The following is a 27330-nucleotide window of genomic DNA, read 5'->3' on the forward strand; positions in this document are numbered from 1 at the left end:
GAATCGAGAGGCTCAACTCCGCACAAAATCTGTCCGCACAAGAATACAGCGATAAGCAGACCAAGTCGGGATTTTTTGAATGGAAGTCTATGAGAGTGTCGAATTTATATTTAAAAAAAATGTAATTGCTAATTTACTACGAGAGTCTTATTTGATCGAATATACGTTTCGTAATGTTTAGGTTGTTACAAATGTACTGATATAAGTGGACGCACGTGCCATCCAGTAACTTTGATAAAAATATATTTTATATCGGTGTTGTCTCTGTCGTTCACGTGCGTATCTCCCCTCTCATTGGCTAGAATGTTCACGCTTGAGCTAACCCCCTTCCGCCTGCCGTCCGCCTTTGCGAACATGTATTTGTATTGTCAGAGCGGTTAGTTGACTCTCTTGACAATATGATATGTTCTCTTTGACATAGGCTAGTACCCGGAAACACTCAAGTTAGTTATGCTGCGTTCATAATATGGTAATGGGTGAAAGTAAGGCGGGACGGTCCTGTATGGCGTCCCAGCAAAATAAATAGTGGGGGTACGCGGTTACGGTAAATCGAGCCTATCACAACATGCCCAAAAATCTATAGGCTACACCATTATTTCACATTACGACATTTCAGGCCCATTAAAAATGTGCGAATTGACTCGAAACCAGGTGGTGGTATACGCAACAAATTGTGTTGTGGTTTGAGGAGCACACTTATATTTTGACAAGGCAGAGATATTTGGCTGAGACGCTCGCGGACAAGGCGGAGATGAGTGCGTGGACAACAGAGGATGCATCAATTCAGGCTACAAGAGTAGGCCTAATGACAATCATAGAATGTTATTACAATACACGTAGGTCTTTTGTAACAGATGTGTCTTTCCATTCATCAGTGCACTGTTGGGGTTTGGATGCTGATATTACTTTGTGAGTGGACGAATTTGCGCGGGGGGCCTATAGGAGCGCATTTGTTAAGTGATTGTTTGACAATCAGATATAAACATAATGACTGGTTGTGTTTATGCCACATTAAAAGGCATAGGCGGCGTGTCCATAAGGCTAAGGGAAGCTTTCCCTAAAGTAAATGTAATTAAATTGCCAAAAGTATAATAGCCTAACTGGCTTACTCCTGTCTATAGATAAATAAATACAATCCTTAAAAATAGGCTACTGCACCAGAAAGTATGATTTGGCCACAGAGGATCATTAGCTTCATAAACAAAAAAAAACGGGATTTTTTACAAATCGCATAGCTGCAAATACCAAATAATAGATGATTGTTTAGTTGCGACTGTCAGTGAAAAGCAAAGAGACCCAGCAAGGCATATTGCAAAATATTAAAAACACAATCGCGGGAAAACTGTTTGGAAAGCAAATGGCTAAAATTTTACAAAAAAAGACTAAGAGATGACAATGAAAAGATTCCAATCTGTCTTTTAGTTTTCAAAATTATTAATTTAATTGAGGGAACAGTATGGGCACCAGCGGAGAACGTCGGCCATATCCCCGGTGAATGTGCATATTCACTTTGTCATTGGGTCAATGCCACAATAATAATTTCCTCTTCCAGGTGATGGACTTCATATTGTATTTGTGTCTCCACTTTTCGTAGGCCAATTATACATGGATCAGACAACATCGTTTTTATTGATCTGTTTGTTGTCAACAGAGTAGGCTACCCTGTATTTTTGGTAGTATAAAAAAAATGCGTGCGGGCACTTGGGTGTCCAGTACCGGTAAGAAATTCAATCTACTTTAACCCCTGAATGTGATAAATACCACCTTTCCACTCAGTTATGAATGCATCATTACACAAAATGTATGCTGCGTTCATAACCAAGTAGGAAGGTAGTATCTACCAAATATGACTGGAAAAATCCACTTGAAAGCCCCTCCAACACATTACTATAATGGGAAATATGTCTATCATCTAGGTGGCAGTGTGCACCCTTTCAGTTTATTTGCCAACTCACCAAAGTAGTAGTAGAAGAAAATGGACTACTTCAAAATGGAGATGGCCTCAATGGTGCTGCCAGTGCACAAAATGTGATTCATTCTAAAGAGTAGGCCCAGAGAAAGTTACACAGAGTGCTCAATAGCCTTCACCAACAAGAGATAGAATTCAAGCAACAGACAACCAGCAACGATAACTTTCAGAAGCAGATTAAGAGCCTTCGCAAGGAGAAGACACAACTGCAGTCCCAAATATCTTCACCTGGTGAGATAACTTTGTGTGAGACACCCTACTTAGGATTTGATCTATTGACTAGTAAACAAACATTGTCTTCACAGAGGAAAGCTCTGGCCTATGTTTGCCAAGATGGGATCTGCTAAACTCAATGTGTTACTACTTTGCAATTTCTGTCACCATTGAGCCTAGAAGCTGGGGAGAGGCGAGAAAAGACTGTTTAAGTCATGGAGCTCACCTGGTTCTGGTAGCTAGCTGGGAGAAGAAGGTAAGACATGGGCCATCATTTAAAACTGAGGTGAAAGACCAGGTGAGCGTGAGAGAGAGGTTGAGGGGTGGGGGGTTGAAGTGTTGCTGTATCTGGAAGCGTGACGTTTATTGTCATATTTTGTGCATTGTAGAAGTGAGTACAGTTCCAAACTGGCATTATTCATAATTTAACCAACCTTGTTCAACAGCTTGTTTCTGCATCTCTCTCTCTAAGTACAGTACCAGTCAACAGTTTGGATACACCTACTTATTCAAGGGATTTTCTTGACAAATGGAACCATGTAGTAAACAAAAAAGTGTTAAACAAATCAAAATATATTTTAGATTCTTCATAGCCACCCTTTGCCTCAATTGGTTTGAGGTCAAGTGATTGTGGAGGCCAGGTCATCTGATGCAGCACTCCATCACTCTCCTTCTTTGTCAAATAGCCCTTACACAGCCTGGAGGTGTGTTTTGGGTCATTGTCCTGTTGAAAAACAAATGATAGTCCCACTAAGTGCGGTTGGAACCAAAAATCAGATCAAAGGACAGATTTCCACCGGTCTAATGTTCATTGCTCATGTTTCTTGGCCCAAGCAAGTCTCTTCTTATTATTTGTGTCCTTTAGTAGTAGTTTCTTTGCAGCAATTCGACCATGAAGGCATGATTCACGCAGTCTCCTCTGAACAGTTGATGTTGAGATATGTCTGTTACTTGAACTCTGTGAGGTGCAATCTGGGTTGCAGTTAATTGCCGATTTCTGAGACTGGTAACTTGAATGTACTTATTCTATTTAGCACCTCAGATCATACATTTTGGAGAAATGTCCTCTGGTCTGATGAAACAAAAATAGAACTGTTTGGCCATAATGACCATCGTTATGTTTGGAGGAAAAAAGGACGCTTGCAAGCCGAAAAACACCATCCCAACCGTGAAGCACGGGGGTGGCAGCATCATGTTGTAGGGGTGCTTTGCTCTAGGAGGGACTGGTGCACATCACAAAATAGATGGCATCATGAGGATGGAAAATCATGTGGATGGAAAATTATGTGGATATATTGAAGCAACATCTCAAGACATCAGTCAGGAAGTTAAAGCTTGGTCGCAAATGGGTCTTCCAAATAGGCAATGACCCCAAGCATAGTTCCGAAGTTGTGGCAAAATGGCTTAAGGACAACAAAGTCAAGGTATTGGAGTGGCCATCACAAAGACCTGACCTCAATCCTATAGAAAATTTGTGGGCTGAACCGATAAAACTTGTGCGTGCAAACCTGACTCAGTTACACCAGCTCTGTCAGGAGGAATGGGTCAAAATTCACCCAATTTATTGTGGGAAGCATGTGGAAGGCTACCCGAAACATTTGACCCAAGTTAAACAATTTAAAGGCAATGCACCAAATACTAATTGAGTGTATGTAAACTTCTGACCCACTGGGAATGTGATGAAAGAAATAAAAGCAGAAATAAATAATTCTCTATACTATTATTCTGACATTTCATATTCTTAAAATAAAGTTGTGATTCTAACTGACCTTAGAACGGGAATTTTTCTGGGATTAAGTGTCAGGAATTGTGAAAAACTGAGTTTAAATGTAGTTGGCTAAGGTGTATGTAAACTTCCGACTTCAACTGTACATACCAGGTCAGCATACAAGAAGAACTATCATTTTCATAAGTTTTATGCAATGTGTCTTTGTAGAACGCTGTAAAGGACCCCACTCCATGGAGTAGGCCCCTCTACATTGTAATGGTTTGAGAGCACCGTACAAGAGAAAGATTGTCCTAAAGCCGTAGTTATCAATGATTCATTCAGCTTCTTTCCTGGCTTGTTGTGTTTGTTTGCTCAGGCATTCATAAGTAAGATGATACACAAAGTGCAGTTTAACGCCGAACCCATGCACATGAAAGGGTTATGGATAGGACTGAAGGAGGAAGAGGATACAGAGGGCACCTGGACATGGGTTAAAGGGAGTGAGCTGACTCAGGGGTAAGAGCTGCACAAGTCAATGGACTGGATACAGGTATAATCATGCATGATCTTCTATGTATTTGTGTAGACCAACATGTCAAGCGGTACTTGGTTAATGTTTCCACTGTACCATTATCATTCCGGATAAGACCAGAATGTCGAGGAAGTAACATTTCATTTGGTTTAAAAGGTACTGGCATGAAACAGCCCAATGACCACTATGGAATGGAGGACTGTGCGGCCATCCATCCCAAATTAAATCCCATAAAGTCCTGGAATGATGCTGTGTACACATCCATTGAAATGGATATGTGAAATAAAATCAAAGGAAAGCTTAGAAATTACAGTAAAATTTCGATAATTTGAATAAGTAAATACATACATTCAAAATAATAAGCATTGGAATCAAATGTAACTACGTTTTACATAACATTTTATCTGATAAAAGAAATTGTCATACTGTAAAGTTAAACACAACTTAATTAGTTCTGCATCTTAAAAAAAAATGTTTTCTATAGTTTACTCCTTGCAAACAAGACAGACTACAAATGATGACAAGAGTAATGTTAATACCAAAATACATCCCAGGTTTACATCTGAATACACTATAAAAAATATAGCAGTATAAATATATGTACTATAGTAAATATGTGTTTCTTCCATGTTCATACATTATTATGTACATTCACTATCGGTGCTTAAAAGTACCTTAAATACTATTACACATGTATGTGAACCAACAGTTGAAACAATCTTGGCTGCAAATAAAACACTTCAATTACAACTAATAAGACCTGCATTAGGCCAGGCAGTTGTAAATGACTGTTTAATAATAATTGCTGTGCAGTGAGTTGCCCAAGCCAAATTGCCCTTTGTATCATTTAGCCTGGATACCATCATCTAACAGAAGAATGTTTTTCTGTAGATTGTGATGATGTCTAACCAGAACATGAGGAGGCCAGTCACTGTTGTTCAATAGCAGCACTCTACGACAACTAAGTCAATTATCACACAGGAAGTTTGGACTGTCAAGTCAGGTGTGTCGGTCAGTAGGTCACAGCACAGCAAAGTGCTGGCGCAGGTGTTTCAGGATCTGTTGGGTATCTACATGCTCAGGGAAGGCATCCTCTGACCTCTGGGCTGCCGTGTAGCTACTCTGCAGATCTCCAATCTGGACACAGCAAAAGACAACAGCATATCAATTCATATAATCACTCATGACTAAAAACAGTGTTTTATACCAGGCAATGTGTTTTTATTGAAATTGAAATAAAAGTGCAGATGAAGTGCCTGGTTACCTTGTCTGACAGAGTGGAGTAGTTAAAGTGTGGCTCATACATGTGAGGGGCAATTGATGCAGCGGTCTGGAGGAAAGCTTTGGACTGTGAAAAAAAAGAAAGGACATCAAAACAAAAACAACCTGAATTAGACTCAATACCAAAAACATCATAAGCAGTACACTAAAGACTTTAAATAATGTGTTGTATCATATGGAAAAGAACCACCGTGGAAAATACTTCAGAAGAGCAAGCCGGAAGAAATGGCAGCAGTTTTACGGGCGCCCAACCAATTGTGCTACTATGTGTTTTTTTCACGTTATTTGTAACTTATTTTGTACATAATGTTTCTGCCACCGTATCTTACGGCAAAAAATTGCTTCTGGATATCAGGACAGCGATCACTCACCTCGAATTAGACAAAGATTTTTTCCACAACAAAGACGACGCACAAGACATTCTCCAAACACCCCACAGGACCGACATCCCCATTATTTGCAAGAGGAAGCGACACAGGTACAGAGGACAAAGAGCCGGATGCCTGGTCAGGACCCGGCGAAGGCGACTGGGAAAGCTGCCGTTACCGTCAATACTACTCGCCAACGTGCAATCATTGGACAATAAATTAGACGAGGTACGATCACGAATATCCTACCAACGGGACATCAAAAACTGTAATATCCTATGTTTCACGGAATCGTGGCTGAATGACGACATGGATATTCAGCTAGCGGGATATACGGTGCACCGGCAAGATAGAACAGCACACTCCGGTAAGACGAGGGGGGGCGGTCTGTGCATATTTGTAAACAACAGCTGGTGCACAAAATTTAAGGAACTCTAGATTTTGCTCGCCTGAAGTAGAGTATATTGTGATAAATTGCAGGCCACACTAATTGCCTAGAGAGTTTTCAGCTATACTTTTCGTGGCTGTTTATTTACCACCACAGACAGATGCTGGCACTAAGACCGCACTCAGCCAGCTGTATAAGGAAATAAGCAAACAGGAAACCACTCACCCAGAGGCGGCATTCCTAGTGGCCGGAGACTTTAATGCAGGGAAACTTAAATCAGTTCTACCAAATTTCTATCAACATGTTAAATGTGCAACCAGAGGGAAAAAAATCTAGATCACCTGTACCCCACACACAGAGACGCGTACAAAGCTCTCCCTCGCCCTCCATTTTGTAAATCCGACCACAATTCTATCCTCCTGATTCCTGCTTACAAGCAAAAATTAAAGCAGATGCTAAACTACAGGACTGTTTTGCTATCACAGACTGGAACATGTTCCGGGATTCTTCCGATGGCATTGAGGAGTACACCACATCAGTCACTGGCTTTATCAATATGTGCATCGAGGACGTTGTCCCCACAGTGACTGTACGTACATACCCCAACCAGAAGCCATGGATTACAGGCAACATTCGCACTGAGCTAAAGGGTAGAGCTGCCGCTTTCAAGGTGCTGACCAACTGGCAGGCGTCTTCACTGACATTTTCAACATGACCCTGATTTAGTCTGTAATACCAACATGTTTCAAGCAGACCACCATAGTCCCTGTGCCCAAGAACACAAAGGAAACCTGCCTAAATGACTACAGACCCGTAGCACTCACGTCCGTAGCCGTGAAGTGCTTTGAAAGGTTGGTCATGGCTCACATCAACACCATTATCCCAGAAACCCTAGACCCACTCCAATTTGTATACCACCCAAACAGATCCACGGATGATGCAATCTCTATTGCACTCCACACTGTCCTTTCCCACCTGGACAAAAGGAACACTTATGTGAGAATGCTATTCATTGACTACAGCTCAGTGTTCAACACCATAGTACCCTCAAAGCTCATCACTAAGCTAAGGACCCTGGGACTAAATACCTCCCTCTGCAACTGGATCCTGGACTTCCTGATGGACCGCCCCCAGGTGGTGAGGGTAGGTTGCAACACATTGCCACGCTGATCCTCAACACTGGAGCTCCACAGGGGTGCGTGCTCAGTCCCCTCCTGTACTCCTTGTTCACCCATGACTGCATGGCCAGGGACGACTCCAACACCATCATAAAGTTTGCAGACGACACAACAGTGGTAGGCCTGATCACAGACAACGACGAGACAGCCTATAGGGAGGAGGTCAGAGACCTGGCCGTGTGGTGCCAGAATAACAACCTATCCAAGACTAAGGAGATGATTGTGGACTATAGGAAAAGGAGGACCGAGCACGCCCCCATTCTCATCGACAGGGCTGCAGTGGAGCAGGTTGAGAGCTTCAAGATCCTCGGTGTCCACATCAACAACAAACTAGAATGGTCCAAACACACCAAGACAGTTGTGAAGAGGGCACGACAAAGCCTATTCCCCCTCAGGAAACTAAAAAGATTTGGCATGGGTCCTAAGATCCTCAAAAGGTTCTACAGCTGCAACATCGAGAGCATCCTGACTGGTTGCATCACGGCCTGGTACGGGAATTGCTCGGCCTCTGACCGCAAGGCACTACAGAGGGTAGTGCGTACGGCCCAGTACATCACTGGGGCTAAGCTGCCTGCCATCCAGGACCTCTACACCAGGCGGTGTCAGAGGAAGGCCCTAAAAATTGTCGAAGACCCCAGCCACCCCAGTCATAGACTGTTCTCTCTACTACCGCATGGCAAGCGGTACCGGAGTGCCAAGTCTAGGACAAAAAGGCTTCTCAACAGTTTTTACCCCCAAGACATAAGACTCCTGAACATGTAATCAAATGGCTACCCGGACTATTTGCATTGTGTGCCCCCCCCAAACCCTCTTTTTACACTGCTGCTACTCTCCGTTTATCATATATGCATAGTCACTTTAACTATACATTCATGTACATACTACCTCAATTGGGCTGACCAACCAATGCTCCCGCACATTGGCTAACCGGGCTATCTGCATTGTGTCCGCCACCCGCCACCCACCACCCGCCAACCCCTCTTTTACGCTACTGCTACTCTCTGTTCATCATATAAGCATAGTCACTTTAACCATATCTACATGTACATACTACCTCAATCAGTCTGACTAACCGGTGTCTGTATGAAGCCTCGCTACTTTTATAGCCTCGCTACTGTATATAGCCTGTCTTTTTACTGTTGTTTTATTTCTTTACTTACCCATTGTTCACCTAACACCTTTTTTTGCACTATTGGTTAGAGCCTGTAAGTAAGCATTTCACTCTAAGGTCTACACCTGTTGTATTCGGCGCACGTGACAAATAAACTTTGATTTGATTTAGAAGAAGTTTCTTCCAGTTGGAAAGAAAGCATATCATTTAAAACAGATTCATACTCAATACTCTTATCAGAACTATCATTTGATCAAAATGATATATTTGAAGATCTAAAAACCCCAGTTCATTCACCTGCTCAATGTGTCCCTTGCGTAGCTCCAGCACAGCCAGGTTATTATAGGCCTCAGCATGGTCGTTGTTGAAGGCCAAGGCCAGTTTAAAACACTGGTATGCCAGAGTCAGGTCTCCTATTCCCTGTGGAGAGAAACATAAGATGCACGTAGCATAAACAGAAATGCAAAGAATAAGTGATAGCATGCTATTTGTTCAAGTATTCAGCCAGATGTGGATCCTGTCCAAGAGAAACCAGTTGGCATACAGAAGAGGGTGCTGTAGAGTAACTTGATGCAGTAACTAACATCTGTGTGTGCTAAGTTAACACTAACCCACCACGGCCACGTGTCCAATGTTGTACCAGACGTCAGCCTGCTCCTCATCATTGGCCACCAGGGCCAGAGCCCTCTCGAAGGAGGAGAGGGTCATATCATACTGCTGGGCATAAAAGCAGCACAATCCCAGGTTGTTGTACAGCTGGCAATTATATACCCCCATCTGCAGCAGCCGTCTACAGGGAAGGAGGGTTAGAGGGAAAAGACAACTCTGAAATAATGCAACCATGCAAGGCATGTGTATCCACTGAAATTGTCAGAATTATTAAATCACACACATACTAAATCACACACATTAAGGCACACACATACTAATCAAAGTTAGATGAGGGATTTGAAGGGGGTGGTGTGTGTGTGTGCGCGCGCGCGTGACTAACCGGTAAAAGCGCAAGGCGATCTCAGGCTGGTCCGTGTAAAAGTGATTGCTGCCTATGCAGGCGATAGCCTCAACGTGAGTGTTGTCCTGCTTCAGCACGTCTTTGTAGTACTCTGTGGCTGAGGTGATGTTATTCATCTCCTGTGAGAGAGACACAGATAACTATAAAGACTGATTTTGGACCTCCTGATCAACCTGCATCTGTTCTCTCATTTTACAGTAGAGTAATTCAATAGCTACTAGAGCTGCAAAACAATTAGGCTCTAAATTCCTAGGCAATCAGCTGCTCATTTCAGGTTACACATTTGACATGATGATTTCAACCTGTGGTTTCTTTAAGCAAGAGAACGCTTTACAAACAAACAACAAAGGAATTATGTTACGTGCCTCATGAATGCGAGCAATTCCCGTTAAGAGAGTGACCTCCCCAGGGAAGTGGTCCAGACCTTGCTTGAAGAGGTTCAGTGCAGTTATAGGTTGATCAAGCCGCTGATACACCTGTTTTAGTGGTATAACAGAACAATAAGTATTTTTGCCATTTGTGTAGTAATGAAGACAAATAGGTCACTTGGTTGATATAAAAAAACATAAACCTAGTTGAACTTATAGAAACAATTCGTCATTGAGTGACACACCACCAGGATTTATCTGCTACAGAGAAGCCTTGTGTGATGATTAATCTATACTGTATACAGTGTAGTTACACAGTATTTACAGTGTTAAAAGAGTATTAGGGACATTGTAAGTTGTATGTCGTTACCTTGGCCAGATAGAGGTATGTGTCCACCACCTCCTGATGATTGAGAGCAGATCGGAACTGTTTTTCTGATTCCCGGTGTAAACCAAGTCTGTTAATACAAACAGTTACAATGTAGTAGAACTGTAGTGGTAGTATAGTATGCATTGTATACTAACAGTTGTTTGAGATCTAAGTAATCAGCTAAAAATTGACCTGTAGTAGCACTTCCCCAGCTGGACTTTCCACCACCAGTCTTTGAACTGAGCATTCTCAGTGGCCAGAGCAGCCAGGTCTAAAGCCTGTTCACAAAACATGACAGGGGAGGTATAAATCGCTTTAGACTGAAACTTACAAACAAAAACTGCAAGAAAAGCCAAAGCCATACTGTATATCTGTATTTATAACTCACATTTTTTACATCATTTTCATGATGGAAGATGTACTCAAACAAGGTCTGGGGGCAGAAAAAAACAACAGAGCAGTCATAACACGTATTGAAGGCGAATAACCACAATAAATACATTTACGACACGTATGTTTTAAGAGACATTGTTCATTTCCTTATAGTACATTAGTTACATCAGTCTTACCTTGGATAAATTGGGCTTCTGGGCATATTTAGCCAAGTTGAGTCTTGACAAATTTATAAATGGCCCCTCAGGATTGGTTAACATGGAGGCTGTTCCCAGCCGGACAAATCTCCCAGATGCACCAGTGACAGGGCGGGCAGTGTGTGCCGTGCGTGGGGTCTTAATGGCCTGTTCCATTGTCCCTGGTCTGCCAGACTGGGTACTGGGCCTCACAAACCCTGTAATTGGACGTCCCGATTGGGTCATGGGCCTAGATTCAGGACAAAAAAGCTCAGTTCAGAACTAACCTGATGCTTTTCCAGGGTACATAATGCTCCTCACGACTCATTGTCAGAAATATTGTTACAGTAATAACACAATTCCAGTAGGGGAAATGCTTGGAATACTTACCTAACTTATACAAGATAGTTGTAAATATAAAAGGTCACATACCTGATAGCTGGAGTAGGTCCACCTCCATGACTTGTTTCAGGACGCCTCAGTGATGTACCAGGGCCTGAAAGACAGCTTCATTACAGGACACTCAAAGAGCTGAGAACATTTTGGAGAGATTTTACCAGAACAGATTCAGAATAGTAATATATTATTGATATTGATTTTCTGAGCTGGTAGGCTCAGTAGGCTGTTCTGCAGATGACTATAGTCATGCTCAGGAGTTTTTCCTGCCCAGGAAGAACTCGTGTCCCTCTGGGAATGTTTAGAGTTCAGACTTACGAGCAACCTGGGCAATGGAGCTTTCATCCAGCATCATCTCAGCGATCCCCTCCTGGTCCACCTCCACCTCATCAATGTACACCATCTCTGTCAGAGCACGGGTCTTCAGACTCCATGCAGCCTGCCCAAGATCAAAGGTAGTAGATTTGATTTTACAATGTGAAAATTATGTTTATATTGATGTTACAAGGTAGGGAACTCCAACACCGATGTGCTACTGTGATATTTAATACATTTCTCTACCCGTTGTATTTGTACTTCAACATGTTCGAAACATGCCAGGTTTAGAAGGAGCATGTCAAGAGACACAGAATAAAAGGAGCACAGCAGGAAGAGGTTACCTCAGAAATATGTGATGAGGAGTCAGGTTCCTTTTAAGACAGCAGTGAGTGAAATTATGAGAAAAGAGGTGAAGACAGATTTGATGCAAAAATTATGCTAGGCTATAGCAAGCACATTTCAAGACAATTGGAGTTAAGAGTAGCTAGATTAACTAAAGGTGAGATTAAATAGTGATAGCGCAAATCGAAAGTGGGTCACATTAAAAAACTTGCCAGATATGACGATAGCCCTCTAGCTAATAAGTTATTGTTTTTTATGCCACCAACAGCTAGCTAGCTAACAATGTGCTAGCAAGCAATGGCAGAGTATCTCTGGCAATACAGTAATGAGGAATAGGCAATGATTCAGAAAATGTCTAAGAATACTTTGCAAGCATGCTACTGATAGCTATTACCATTAGCTAAATTGGATTCATGCCTGGAGTTGGCTAGCAGAGCTAAAATACTAGTTTAGCTATTTCTAACCTGGTCGTATGGACTGTCCTCTAATATCTTCGAACAAATATCTGAACATGGTTGGAACTTCCGTCTTCTAAAGTAGCTCCATGCAAGAAACAAGGGATCCATCGGCACCTCCATTTCGTCTTCTTTGTCAGTGGTGCTAAAATAATTTAAGAGGTAGGTACGTTTAGCTATCAGCGCTAAGCTTGTTGCTTAAGCAGCAAGCGTCCTGTCACTCACCGCAACGTAGGACAGTGAAGGTCCTCTTGTAGGTGCACTTGATTGAGCCCCCTCGGCACGCCGGGCGGGCGTTTGCAATTTGTATTACCATTCCATCCATTCTACAATGCGAACTCTGCCCACCCGTCGCATTCACCCAATGCTGCATTGATTTATTTGGTATTTACCGTGAGAACAATATTATTATTTGAAGTGAAGCAAGATCAGTGCGTTTACTCAATAACTTTTGTGTACTGCCTGTCTTTGTTTTCAAGGGGTATGCACTCAGCTTGGTCTCATAGACTAGATGTAACATAGTAAACGTATATCTGGGATGCTTTAACTACTATGATATGTTACGGTTGGTATCGCTATATAAAACAGATGGTTACTTAAGGCAGGGTGGTTGGTCGGGTGGATGGGTGGTTGGACGTATAACAACAGAAGGTTGTGAGTTCAAATCTCATCATGGACAACTTTAGCATTTTAGCTAATTAGCAACTTTTCAACTATTTACTACTTTTTAGCTACTTTGCAACTAAACTCAGCAAAAAAAGAAACGTCCCTTTTTCACGACCCTGTCTTTCAAAGATAATTCGTAAAAATCAAAATAACTTCACAGATCTTCATTGTAAAGGGTTTAAACACTGTTTCCCATGCTTGTTCAATGAACCATAAACAATTAATGAACATGCACCTCTGGAACGGTCGTTAACATTTACATTTACATTTACGTCATTTAGCAGACGCTCTTATCCAGAGCGACTTACAAATTGGTACATTCACCTTATGATATCCAGTGGAACAACCACTTTACAATAGTACATCTATATATTTTTTTTTTGGGGGGGGGTTAGAAGGATTACTTTATCCTATCCCAGGTATTCCTTAAAGAGGTGGGGTTTCAGGTGTCTCCGGAAGGTGGTGATTGACTCCGCTGTCCTGGCGTCGTGAGGGAGCTTGTTCCACCATTGGGGTGCCAGAGCAGCGAACAGTTTTGACTGGGCTGAGCGGGAACTGTGCTTCCGCAGAGGTGGGGGGGCCAGCAGGCCAGAGGCCTAACAGCTTATAGACAGTAGGCAATGAAGGTCACAGTTGTGAAAACTTAGGACACTAAAGAGACCTTTCCACTGACTCTGATAAACACCAAAAGAAAGATACCCAGGGTCCCTGCTCATCTGCGTGAACGTGCCTTAGGCATGCTGCAAGGAGGCATGAGGACTGCAGATGTGGCCAGGGCAATAAATTGCGATGTCCTTACTGTGAGACGCCTAAGACAGCGCTACAGGGAGACAGGACGGACAGCTGATCGTCCTCGCAGTGGTAGACCACGTGTAACAACACCTGCACAGGATCGGTACATCCGAACATCACACATGCGGGACAGGTACAGGATGGCAACAATAACTGCCCGAGTTACACCAGGAATGCACAATCCCTCCATCAGTGCTCAGACTGTGCGCAATAGGCTGAGAGAGGCTGGACTGAGGGCTTGTAGGCCTGTTGTAAGGCAGGTCCTCACCAGACATTACTGGCAACAACGTCACCTATGGCCACAAACCCACCGTCGCTGGACCAGACAGGACTGGCAAAAAGTGCTCTTCACTGACGAGTCACGGGTTTGTCTCACCGGGGTGATGGTCGGATTCGCAGGCAATCTCAACGCTGTGCGTTACAGGGAAGACATTCTCCTCCCTCATGTGGTACCCTTCCTGCAGGCTCATCCTGACATGACCCTCCAGCATGACAATGCCACCAGCCATACTGCTCGTTCTGTGCATGATTTCCTGCAAGACAGGAATGTCAGTGTTCTGCCATGGCCAGTGAAGAGCTTGGATCTCAATCCCATTGAGCACGTCTGGGACCTGTTGGATCGGAGGGCTAGGGCCATTCCCCACAGAAATGTCCGGGAACTTGCAGCCACCAAGCTAGAATTCGTAACATATCATTCATTTGCGAATTCGTAATATATGGTACGTTTTGAAAATTCACAACATATAATACGAATTGTAATTCATAACATATCATACAAAATGGGCGATGGACACCTAGAAATGAATCCATAACATACGAAGCGTAACATATATTAATCCACACCATACGAAACGTAACATATATTACATTTGTTTGGCAGAATTTACACAGAATAATACAAAATGCTCTGAGAGCACTACATTCTGTGACCTTCACTTCAGCACCCACAGAGTGGACAGCGACTTTATAAAAAGTAGAAGCTGAGAGGATTGCAAGCAAAAGTAACATACCTGAACGCATGTGTTATCTGGAACAAAAACATGCAGTTGGTGAATATGTAATACAGTTCATTTTTTAAATCTCAATTTTTATGACAACAACATCATTTATAGTCTCCTAAACACGTATGTAGACCTTCTTTCTATTGGTTAAAGCCTATGTATGGATAGAGGAACTACTATTAGAATATTAAAGAAATGTGCAAAAGGGTAAAATATTAAACGGCGCCTACTTGGATTGACAGCTGTCAAAAGCATCCTGGTATTGTCAACACACCATTGGTTAGCCAGAGTTAGAGCCATTGGTTAAAGTGCATTCTTTAGGGGCTGACGTTTGTCCCTTTCTAATGATTGCCATTGGTCCGTGAACATCCCTTCAAACGATAAATAGATATTTCGGGATGTGATTGGACAGATAGTTGATCTATCACAAATGTAGATCACATTTTGGGGCGGTGCTTGTAAATAAACGCGAAAACTCCATCTTATATGGATTTGACTAGAGCTTCGACCTGTGTCGAGCGGGGCAACTAGCCAAAGGCTGAAGTAGAGGTAGATATTTGCTTTTTACTATGAACAGAACTGCATAGTTAACTATTTTGAATTAAAGATAAGCATATTATCTCAAAGTAAAACTAGATTTAGTAAGACTATTATGCACATGGAACACAAATGCCGGCTATAACCGCTTGTACCGGATACAATGCATTTCCAGTGGAACTAAGAGATATGGGATTGAATGAAATCATTCTCGGTGAATGAAGAAATATCAAATACTCGAGACAGAGAAGAAGTACGGACATGGCTGACAGGACCGCTCCGAATTGTCACCTGCGACTAGAATGGGTTTACGGGTATCGGGGACATCAGTGCCGCAACAACCTGTACTACACAGCTGCCAAGGAAATTGTCTACTTTGTCGCCGGTGTGGGAGTAGTGTATAACACACGGGAACACAAGCAAAAATTTTACTTGGGCCACAACGATGACATAATCAGGTACTCGCACTTGCATAAACTCATTCATTCAGATATGCCGAGATACAAAAATAAAACACGAGGAGGTGGCACCAATAAAAACACCAAACTGATCAAGTTTCTATTTCTGGCGAGGAGATACTTTGCCTACAAGTCTATATTGAATCGAGGTTATGAGTTGTAATATATAACTATACAGTTTCAACGAGTCAAAATGATATAGTTTGTGAAAACATCACACTGAGCTCAACTTGTGAGCTAACTGCCTTTCAGCACCTACTGGATGGACAGCAACTTCATTAAAAGTAGAGGCTTGGGTGGGAGTAATGATGTAATAATTTTGTTTTGAAAAGATGCAGTTACTGTATCATATCTGATACAATACACTCTTAGAAAAAAGGGTTCCAAAAGGGTTCTGCGGCAGTCCCCATAGGAGAACCCTTTTTGGTTCCAGGTAGAACTCTTTTGGGTTCCATGTAGAACCCTCTGTAGAACCAAAATGGGTTCTTCAAAGGGTCCTCCTATGGGGAGGTGAGACATTTTATCTCATGATTCTAAACTGGATTTATTTTACATAACTTATGGCATTTGAGGTAAGTTATTTGCTGTATGTGGACACCTGTTCATCGAACATCTCATTCAAAAATCAGGGGCATTAATATGGAGTTGGTTCCTCCTTTGCTGCTATAACATCCTCCACTCTTCTGGGAAGGCTTTCGACTAGATGTTGGAACATTGCTGCGGGGACTTGCTTCCATTCAGCCACAAGAGCATTAGCGAGGTCGGGCACTGATGTTGGACGATTAGGCCTGGCTCGCAGGCGGCGTTCCATTTCATCCCAAAGGTGTTCGATGGGGTTGAGGTCAGGGCTCAGAGCAGGCCAGTCAAGTTCTTCCACACCAATCTCGACAAACCATTTCTGTATGGACCTCTGCATTTTGTTTTTTTAAACCTTTATTTAACTAGGCAAGTCAGTTAAGAACAAATTCTTACATGGCGGCATTGTCGTGCTAAAATAGGAAAGGGTCTTCCCCAAACTGTTGCCACAAAGTCGGAAGCACAGAATCGTCTAGAATGTCATTGAATGCTGTAGCGTTAAGATTTCCCTTCACTGGAACTAAGGGGCCTAGTCTGAACCATGAAAAACAGCCCCAGACCATTATTCCTCCTCCATCAAACTTTACAGTTGGCACTATGCATTCCGGCAGGTAGCATTCTCCTGGCATTCGCCAAACCCGGATTCGTCCATCAGACTGCCAGATGGTGAAGCGTGATTTATCACTCCAGAGAACGCGTTTCCACTGCTTAAGAGTCCAATAGTGACGAGCTTTACACCACTCCAGCCGGCGCTTGGCATTGCGCATGGTGATCTTAGGCTTGTGTCTGGGCTGCTTGGTCATGGAAACCTATTTCATGAAGCTCCCTACGAACAGTTGTTGTACTGATGTTGCTTCCAGAGGCAGTTTGGAACTTGGTAGCGAGTGTTATGACCAAGGACAGACAATTTTTATGCACTCGGAGATCCTGTTCTGTAAGCTTGTGTGGTCTACCACATTGCGGCCGAGCCGCTGTTGCTCCTAGATGTTTCCACTTCACAATAACAGCACACAGTTGACCATGGCAGCTCTAGCAGGGCAGAAATTTGACCAACTGACAAGTGGGAAAGGTTGCATCCTATGACGGTGCCACGTTGAAAGCCACTGAGCTTTTCAGTAAGGCCATTCTACTATCAATGTTTGTCTATGGAGATTGCATGGCTGTGTGCTCGATGTTATACACCTGTCAGCAATGGGTGTGGTTGAAATAGCTGAATCCACTAATTTGAATGGGTGTCCACATACTTTTGTTTATATAGTGCATTTCTTGCTAGTCACAGTGGAACGTGAAATACAGTAACTCCACTCTGCATTCACTATTCCACCCTTAAAACCCATGATTACTGCTCAGCGACCCATCATAACTCTCAGGATGAATGGGAATGGATGGACTTGAAGGTCTTTCAGGGAATGTTGTCTGTAGTCTGCGATTCGCAAATAGATATTTTTGATGGTGAGTCAGGTTAACTTGAATGGACACAGAGACCCACATCCCTATGATCGTTCCAATCAGTCACGTCAACGAGGAGGAACTCAGCCAACCTCTTGAGGAAAGATTCTTTATTATAATTTTAGAATGACCCTCTTTCACTTCTAGGGGAAAAACTGCAGCATCTTGCTCCATACAATGAATGACCGTATACTGAATGACCTGTGTCCACTGCTCCAGTGGCTGTGTTGTCATTGTGTGGGTTGGCCTGGAGATGACTAGGATTATATACTGTAGTGTCGTTAGTCAGCTGTTCTGCTGCTCCATTATTCATTGGTCAGACCTTGCATTGCCTTGCCTTCTGTGTGAAGTGCTTCAGTTCAAATGCCGCGAGGAGTAATATAATAATATAATATAAGCCATTTAGCACACACTTTTATCCAAAGCTACTTACAGTCATGCATGCATACATTTTACATATGGATGGTCCCGGGAATTGGACCCACTATCCTGAAATTGCAAGCACCATACCCTACCAACTGAGCTACAGAGGAGTTGAGCCATCTCATATCACATATCAGAAGCATATGTGTATTGGAGGTAATTCAGTGAAATAAGCTCATGCCATGAGTGGCCTTGTCTGAGACCTGAAGACTTGTGTTGGCTCGCCATGCTAATATTTAGACTTTAGCTTGATGAGCTAATACAGTCGTGGGGTGTGCAGATGACTGTGTTTTGGTTGCCTCAGAGGTGAGGGCTCAGGGGAAGCAATGTTGAGCAGACACAGAAGACAGAACTGCAGCTGTTGGCGGGCGGCTCTCTCTAACATTGCACGAAGCCATGTGGTAAAGATGCAGACTACTCAAATAGCATTGGGAGTCATCTCCTTCCTCACTGTGCTGTGTTTTCATTTTCTACAGAAGAAACAGCCACAAGAGAGACAGGTCTCTCTACAGTGAAGGGAGTCTAACTTTCATTACTTGAAGTCAGTCTGTGTTTAATTGAGACAGATTCAGACTTGATTCAGTTCTTCTGTTTGTTTGTGTTGTAACTACTGTATGTTTAGATTTGTTAGTGTTTTGTGTGCTGGATGAATTAATTGCTCACCCTCCTGATGTTATCTTGCCTTGTGGCGTCCTCTGTCTGCCGGTTTCCCAGTCTGACTGACTGACTGAGGAGAGCTAGCTAATGTTTTGAAACATGAATGACAGGCCATTTCATTGGACTGACTGTGACCCTGTTCACTCTCACTGAGTCGCACCCAGCATAGTACTTTGTGGTACCGTCTTGTCTATCCACTCCAGTGTAAGTGTTATCTATCCTCTAACGCAGTGGTTCTCAAACTTTTTATAGTCCCATACCCCTTCAAACATTCAACCTCCAGCTGCGTTCCCCCTCTAGCACCAGGGTCAGCGCACTTTCAAACAAAATGTTTTGCCATCATTGTAAGCCTGCCACATAGACACTATACAATACATTTATTAAACATAAGAATGAGTGTTAGTTTTTGTAACCAGCAGGCTCGTGGGAAGTGACAAAGAGCTCTTATAGGACCAGGGCACAAATAATATAATAATCAATCATTTTGCTTTTTATTTAGCCATCTTACATATAAAACCTTAGTTGGTCATCAAAAATGGTGAATAACTAACCACAGGTTAATGAGGAGGGTGTGCTTGAAAGGATGCACATAACTCTGCAGTGTTGGGTTGTATTGGAGTGAGTCTCAGTCTTACATCAGTTTCCACACACAGTCTGTGCCTGTATTTAGTTCTCATGCTAGTGAGGGCCGAGAATCCACTCTCAGATAGGTACGTGGTTGCAAAGGGCATCAGTGTCTTAACAGCGCGATTTGCCAAGGCAAGAAACTCTGAGCGCAGCCCAATCCAGAAATCTGGCAGTGGCTTCTGATTAAAGACAATTTTCACAGAATCACTTGTTGCAATTTCGATGAGGCGCTCTTGTTCAGATATCGGTAAGTGGACTGGAGGCAGGGCATTTGTTTGTGTCATCCATTTTCGGGAAAGTACCTGCGTAATTGCGCACCCATCTGACTCAGGTGCTTCGCTATATCACATTTGACATTGTCCATAACTTTGAGTTAATTTGCACAAAACAAAATTATACAATGATGGAAAGACCTGTGTGTTGTCCTTGTTAATGCAGACAGAAAAGAGCTCCAACTTCTTAATCATAGCCTCAATTTTGTCCCACACATTGAATATAGTTGTGGAGATTCCCTGTAATCCTAGGTTCAGATCATTCAGGAGAGATAAAACATCACCCAGATAGGCCAGTCGTATGAGAAAGTCGTCATCAATGAAGCGGTCAGACAAGTGAAAATGATGGTCAGTAAAGAAAACTTGAAGCTCGTCTCTCAATTTAAAAAAAACGTGCCAATACTTTGCCCCTTGATAACCAGCATTACATGGTCACTGCCCATATCATTGCATAATGCAAAAAATACACGACAGTTCAGGGGCCTTGCTTTATCGAAGTTAACCATTTTCACTGTAGTGTCCAAAACGTCTTTCAAGCTGTCAGGCATTCCCTTGGCAGCAGGAGCAACTGCTTGCACGCGCGTTATCACTCCACTATGTCTCCCTGTCATGGCCTTTGCGCCATCAGTACAGATACCAACACATCTTGACCACCAAAGTCCATTTGATGTCACAAAGCTGTCCAGTACTTTAAAAATATCCTCTCATGTTGTCCCCCATAAATGTAACGGACATATACCAGGAACTGTGCCAGGCCCGCCACGTCTGTTGACTCATCCAGCTGTAATGCATAGAATTCACTGGCTTGTATGCGAAGCAGTAATTGTTTCAAAACATCTTCTGCCATGTCACTGATGCATTGTGAAACAGTGTTGTTTGATGAAGAGATTGTCTGTATAGTTTTGTTTGCCTTTTCCCCCAGCATTGTCCCAGCCGTATCTGCGGCAGCACGAAGAATTAAGCACGGGGTTGGCATCATCATGTTGTGGGGGTGCTTTGCTGCAGGAGGGACTGGTGCACTTCACAAAATAGATGGCTTCATGAGGATGGAAAATGATGTGGATATCAGTCAGGAAGTTAAAGCTTGGTTGCAAATGGGTCTTCCAAATGGACAATGACACCAAGCATACTTCCAAAGTTGTGGCAAATTGGCTTAAGTACAACAAAGTCAAGGTATTGGAGTGGCCATCACAAAGCCCTGACCTCAATCCTATAGAAAATTTGTGGGCAGAACTGAAAAAGCATGAGGGAGCAAGGAGGCCTACGTACCTGACTCAGTTACACCAGCTCTGTCAGGAGGAATGGGCCAAAATACACCCAACTTATTGTGGGAAGCTTGTGGAAGGCTATCCAAAATGTTTGACCCAAGTTAAACAATTTAAAGGCAATGCTACCAAATACTAATTGAGTGTATGTAAACTTCTGACCCACTGGGAATGTGATGAAAACATAAAAGCTGAAATAAATCATTCTCTCTACTATTATTCTGACATTTCACATTCTTAAAATAAAGTGGTGATCCTAACTGACCTAAGAGAGGGAATATTTCCTCGGATTAAATGTCAGGAATTGTGAAAAACTGAGTTTAAATGTATTTGGCTAAGGTGTATGTAAACTTCCGACTTCAACCAAATATATATATATATATATATATATATATATATATATATATATATCTTTAATATTTTTTTTAAAATGTGAATCACATTTTTATTATGCTTACCCCAGTTTGCGAATACCTTCTCTAACATAATTAGACCGTAAAGAAAAATCTAGTTGTTTCAAAACATTTTGACTAATTAGCTGGATCCACAGACTTTTGCTATACTGAACAAAAATATAAACGCACATGTAAAGTGTTGATACCATGTTTCATGGCCCAGCCGCCCAGACAGCTGATGAAACTGAGAAGTATTTCTGTCTGTAATAAAGCCCTTTGTGGGGAAAAACTCATTCTGATTGGCTGGGCCTGGCTCTCCAGTAGTTGGGCCTATGCCATCCCAAGCCCACCCATGGCTGTGCCCCTGCCCAGTCATGTGAAATCCATAGGTAAGGGCCCAATGAATATATTTCAATTGACTGATTTCCTTACATGAACTGTAACTCAGTAAAATCTTTGAAATTGTTGCATGTTGGGTTTATATATTTTTTCAGTATAGTTTTTCACCTTTCAGTGTTACCTGAGCAAAAAAAAAATTGTTGGCCCAAACTTAGCTCCAACTTGAGAAAGCGTAGGCAAAAATTCACTAAACTTAAAATGTTTAATATGTTTATTCAACTATAAATTATTAGGGAATCATACCTAAATACATCTCCCATGGACACACACACACGCTAAACTGAATTACAAGCAGATGTGTTCAAAGATAAAGACAGGTTGGTGGTGTAATACCCTAAAGTGATTCTTGAAGATGGTGAACTATAGCACAAGGCATGGAGAGGAATTTCAAGTCAGGAATGGATTTTTCTGGGGTTCATCAGAGCACCGGTTGCAGTCACTGAAATACTAAACACACTAGAGTAGGATCTCTTTCAGAGAGAAGGAGAGGAATGTAAAGGAACGGTGTCACGGTGTTGGCAGGATTAGATTACATCAGCTGTGAGTGACATGTTAGCATAGAGCAGGGTGGGGGAGGGGTGGGCAAGCATTGTGTCTCGGTTAGCCACACAATATTTATCAGAGACAAGCTCTCCTCTCTCTTATTCTACCCCTTTCTCACTATCCCACTCCACTTCATCACTCACTCTTACTTGCGCTCTCTCTCTCTCTGTCTGTCTGTCTTGCTGTCATTCTTCCTCTCTCTTTCTCTCTACCTTCCTCTTCATTCATACTTTATGTGTGCTCTGTGTGGCCATCTACCATGTGTATGCACTCATTTCTAATGTTATCCGTAGCTCGTGCCCTTATACGGGTTGAAATCTTGCCCTTATACGGGTTGAAATTGGCAGATTTGGACACTGATAAGCTCCTAAATTAGAACGCAGTAGCTGTACAGTAACATGCTATACCTGACATCAGAGGTCAGGGTCTCCGCTTCACAGCTCTGTTTCGACTGACAGACGTTCTGAACTTACCACCATCAATTGGTCAACTTTTTTTGTTGTCTGAGTGAGGGAAATTCTGGAAATTACGAGGGCTTGATGTATTTTGAAAGACGATACTTTGATAATTATAATAAATGCCGATTTGATGTCATGCAAGCCAAACACTCCTGAATCCAAATGTGCACTTCGCATGTCATAAAACTCATGTCATATACAGGGTCAATGTTTATGATCACTATGTTTGATGTACAGTTACAAGATGACATGACGTTATACCCAGGGTTGTCCTGAACAGAATGAGCCTACTTTGTTGTATTGTGAGGAACATTTTCTGTGGACCACACATCTGAATGCACTCATAACTCCATTCTATGAGCACCAAAATTATCATCTGCTTCTCTGAATTGCCTTGTGAAAGCCTAATACTGTAAGATCGTATTTTGTAATGTAGCTATTCATATTGGCAATAGAACAACCTTTCAAATGATGCCTACCTGACCCAGATTGCGATTTATAATGGACTGTATTTGGATTGCGTAAGCAACAACAGTAATTGTGTAAAGGCAGGGATGCAGGGCTGTGTTCCAATCAAAACAAATACAAGTTTGCTTGCTCTAGTTCCTCAACAGCACAACTAGGAGAGCTCAACGGCACCTTATACTTGAAGACTCTTTGAGTCAAAAAAAAGTGCATTGAAATGACATAGTTTGGAAACACGAGATAGACGTTTCACTCAAACCCTTGTCATTTTTTTGTCTTATGTTACACCTACCTCAAAATGTCCAAGAATATTCTTATCATGTTACTGAATGTATCCAGAGTGTTTTCAAGATTTCGTTATCAACAAATGCTGGGAAAAGTACAGTAAATGTTTGGATTCAGTCTTGTGTCAGCTGAACTCTTGTGTCCACACCTTTAGTCTAATAATTTTCCCATAATCTCCAAACTGTTCCCTTTTAATTGCTGCCGTGGTTATGCATTTCTTCTGTAAGAAACCTTTCAATTTAGCCCTATTCATATAGGCCAATTCGCACGGGTGTAAGGGTTAATCTGTGTGGATTCGTGATGCTCTTTATTCTGATGAGAAGGTGCTGCAGTACTACTTGGCTCTTTCTGAGGATGTGTAGGATTTATAGTCATTCTGAGCAATGACTAGCTACTCACTCTCATCTTGCCTCATTTCTCTGTTCCACCAACAATAGGATCTACTGCATTTCAGCTCTTCTTGAACCCATTATCTTATTAGCAGGAGCTTGCAACTCTCAACTTCGGGTGAGGCTGCTGCCTTTTTTGGAGCAAGCGTTAGCTTGAAAGCAGGAATGCCTGACACATCTGTCTGACACTTCTCCCTGACTTCAGATGTGTTGTCCTTGTGATGGATGTGGTGTGATTGAAGTGATTATGCTCACACAGTAATAGTTGAGGTTATAGAGAAGTAGTTGTGCAGTACAAATGTAATGTGTCATTCTTTATCAGGATGGGTGTGCTATGCATACAGTGTGTATATAAAACAACACATAGGTTCCGTAACGTCTGCTTCCAACTCACACTCTCAAACACCTAGATCCCCTGAACGCAGCCCACTTTCCAGCTCACACTCTCAAACACCTAGATCCCCTGAACGCAGCCCAGTCTCCTGCTCACACTCTCAAACACCTAGATCCCCTGAACGCAGCCCACTTTCCAGCTCACACTCTCAAACACCTAGATCCCCTGAACGCAGCCCACTTTCCAGCTCACACTCTCAAACACCTAGATCCCCTGAACGCAGCCCACTTTCCAGCTCACACTCTCAAACACCTAGATCCCCTGAACGCAGCCCACTTTCCAGCTCACACTCTCAAACACCTAGATCCCCTGAACGCAGCCCACTTTCCAACTCACACTCTCAAACACCTAGATCCCCTGAACGCAGCCCACTCTCCAGCTCACACTCTCAAACACCTAGATCCCCTGAACGCAGCCCACTTTCCAACTCACACTCTCAAACACCTAGATCCCCTGAACGCAGCCCACTTTCCAGCTCACACTCTCAAACACCTAGATCCCCTGAACGCAGCCCACTTTCCAGCTCACACTCAAACACCTAGATCCCCTGAACGCAGCCCACTCTCCAGATCCCAATCACCTGAATTATAATCACCTGTTCACACACCTGTATGTCATTATCACACACTATTTAGTTCAGTTCTTTGCACCCCATCACTGTGAGATATTGTTTGTTTTGTGACACACAGCTTTCAGAGCGATGGTTTCCTGTGATTTACGCCTCCTGTGTATGATAGTTTTTGCCTGCTTCACTAATGGTGCCTTTTGCCTATTCCCTGCCTGTACTTTAGCGTATCGGATTTCCTGTTATCTACCTATTGCCTGATCTCCCGGACTACGTTTCTAGCCTTTTCCCTGCCTGTACTGTTGACCTTTTGGACCCCCTGTGTATGACCTTCTGCCTGCCCCTGGACCCAGCTACCTGCCTCCTCCTGTGGTCCTTTTCAACAATCACCTGCTGCGCCCTGCGCTTGAAACCATCTCTCTGTCTCCCCTCGCGTTCATTACAGCTTCAGCACATATGGTACACACACGATGTGGGTGAAGTCATGCGTATGTGCTTGAGCCTATTACGGTGATGCTATTAGCTGGGGACAAGCCATTTTCTCTTACTGGTTTTCCAGCACACACTCATCAGGTTGGCTATCCATTTCTGTATCCTGGTTGGTGCACCCCTGTTCAAAATCCCAAAGCCTACGCTAGTACTACAGTCATCCATTTGTTTATTATCCAAAGCTGCTTATCTTAGCTAGTGCTGCTGTAAAGCTCAAGTATTTTCAACCCCCCCCATACCGGCATCCCTCTTCGAGCACATCCTGAACCCCCTTCCCCTACGCACACACGCGCATACATACATAATTAAATCCTTGTCATCATAGTATGTGATTTTGATGCATGACTGCACAAGAGAAAAGCTTCTGAAGTTGAGTGTTATTTTCAGGTGCTTTGTGTGGATTGACAGGTCTGAGGCTGTTGGTGGGACAATGCCATTGTGCACTCTAAAGAGCATATCTGTCTAGTCCAAATAAGATCCTCCAGAATGCTGGACTGTTTATTTAGAAAATAGCATGATCCAGCATCTTCCCCAAACTACACCAAGCTGTAGAAAAAGATAAACTGTGTTTTGAGGTGTTGTCTTGCCGTTTGTGCCACAAGCTGTGATCTCAATCAACAGGAAATACGTAATTTTGCCTCTTTTTTTTTATTTATAGTTTAGAGCAGCCTCGCCACAGACAGACAGGTGCAGTACATGGTGTGTTATTGGTGGACGGATTAAACATGCTTTGTAGAAGCCAAGGAAGATAAATACTGACTTTTAAAAATGTGCTAATCCTCCACTTCCTTATAATCCTGGACAAGAGCAGGCAAGGTGACTGCTCCTTCAGTGTGGATCAAACCTGACTTGGAAACTAAACAAGTCGTGATTAGTGGTGCATGTGTGGGTGGCTGTGAAGCATCATATCTGCCGTTTTAATATACCTTAATAATCATTTTGTACTCTTATCAGTCAAGAGACAAATGTTTTATTTGATAAATAGAATTTGCTTGAAGTAAACTACTAATGTAGGGGCCTGGATTCAAGAAAGATAGGTTGATGTAGTTGCTGATTTGACAGCATAATTTGTTAATTTATTAGCCATGTCAAGATAATTGAGTTGTCCCTAAGCAACAATACTTATTTGAGAGGAATGAATGAAGATTTATACAATTAGCAGACTTGCTGTGTAACGAAACAAAACACACGCACACAAGTATGCACACCGTGCTTCAGTGAAACCCTTTTTCCTAATGAATGCCGAGCCTCCACTGATCAAACGCTTAAGATAAATGATCCCTTGTCTGGCCCTGAATTATCTTTGACTCCTCCCATGCCGTAGCTCTATGTCACCATGATGATGGGCCATCATCCATACCAAGTCCCTAAACCATTGTCACTATCCCTGGGGTTTACATTGCTTCCTCTCAACATGCCCTATTCACTTCCTCCATCCCAACAGTGTAGCAGTGGCACCCAGCACCCACCTCAATGACTGCAGTTATCCAGCCCAACACGCCCGCCTGCCTTCCTCCACTCAGAGTGTCTTGGCAAGTGGAAGCCAGCAACATCAAACAGCCATTTGTCAACCCAGAGCACTGCAGCGCTGCACTACCATCCAGCTCTGTCCATTATCTCATTAGTTGATAGAAATGCAATTGAAGC

The 27330-nt window shown here is 42.7% G+C and overlaps 2 protein-coding genes across 6 annotated transcripts in view; one reads left to right on the forward strand and one right to left on the reverse strand.

The window, feature by feature from the left end:
• Window positions 1–4443: 4443 nt before the first annotated feature.
• Window positions 4444–12828, reverse strand: LOC106591546 (tetratricopeptide repeat protein 8). Of its 2 annotated transcripts, XM_014182779.2 has the most exons (14): window positions 12588–12824; window positions 12123–12152; window positions 11782–11902; window positions 11500–11563; window positions 11068–11317; window positions 10887–10931; window positions 10691–10776; window positions 10499–10586; window positions 10126–10236; window positions 9740–9879; window positions 9364–9538; window positions 9046–9168; window positions 5687–5770; window positions 4444–5559 (listed from the first exon to the last, which is right to left on the reverse strand). In XM_014182779.2, the coding sequence occupies exons 1-14, from the start codon at window positions 12699–12701 to the stop codon at window positions 5443–5445; spliced, it is 1548 nt and encodes a 515-aa protein (XP_014038254.1). In that variant the 5' UTR covers window positions 12702–12824; the 3' UTR covers window positions 4444–5442. The 2 variants fall into 2 exon arrangements, with proteins under 2 accessions (XP_014038254.1, XP_014038280.1); XM_014182805.2 differs by lacking the exon at window positions 12123–12152 and having other exon boundaries at window positions 12588–12828.
• A 2704-nt stretch (window positions 12829–15532) lies between these two features.
• Window positions 15533–27330, forward strand: part of LOC106591625 (echinoderm microtubule-associated protein-like 5) — a 69017-nt gene continuing 57219 nt past the window's right edge. For all 4 annotated transcript variants that reach the window (XR_006769410.1, XR_006769411.1, XM_014182907.2 and 1 more), the window contains exon 1: window positions 15533–16032. Coding sequence is in view for 2 of the 4 variants with exons in the window: in XM_014182907.2 (XP_014038382.1) it covers window positions 15836–16032 (197 nt within the window). In the remaining 2 variants the exon portion in view is untranslated. The remainder of the gene's footprint in view (window positions 16033–27330) is intronic.

This window comes from Salmo salar, chromosome ssa01 (assembly GCF_905237065.1).
Source record: "Salmo salar chromosome ssa01, Ssal_v3.1, whole genome shotgun sequence".
NCBI classification, from domain to species: domain Eukaryota; kingdom Metazoa; phylum Chordata; class Actinopteri; order Salmoniformes; family Salmonidae; genus Salmo; species Salmo salar.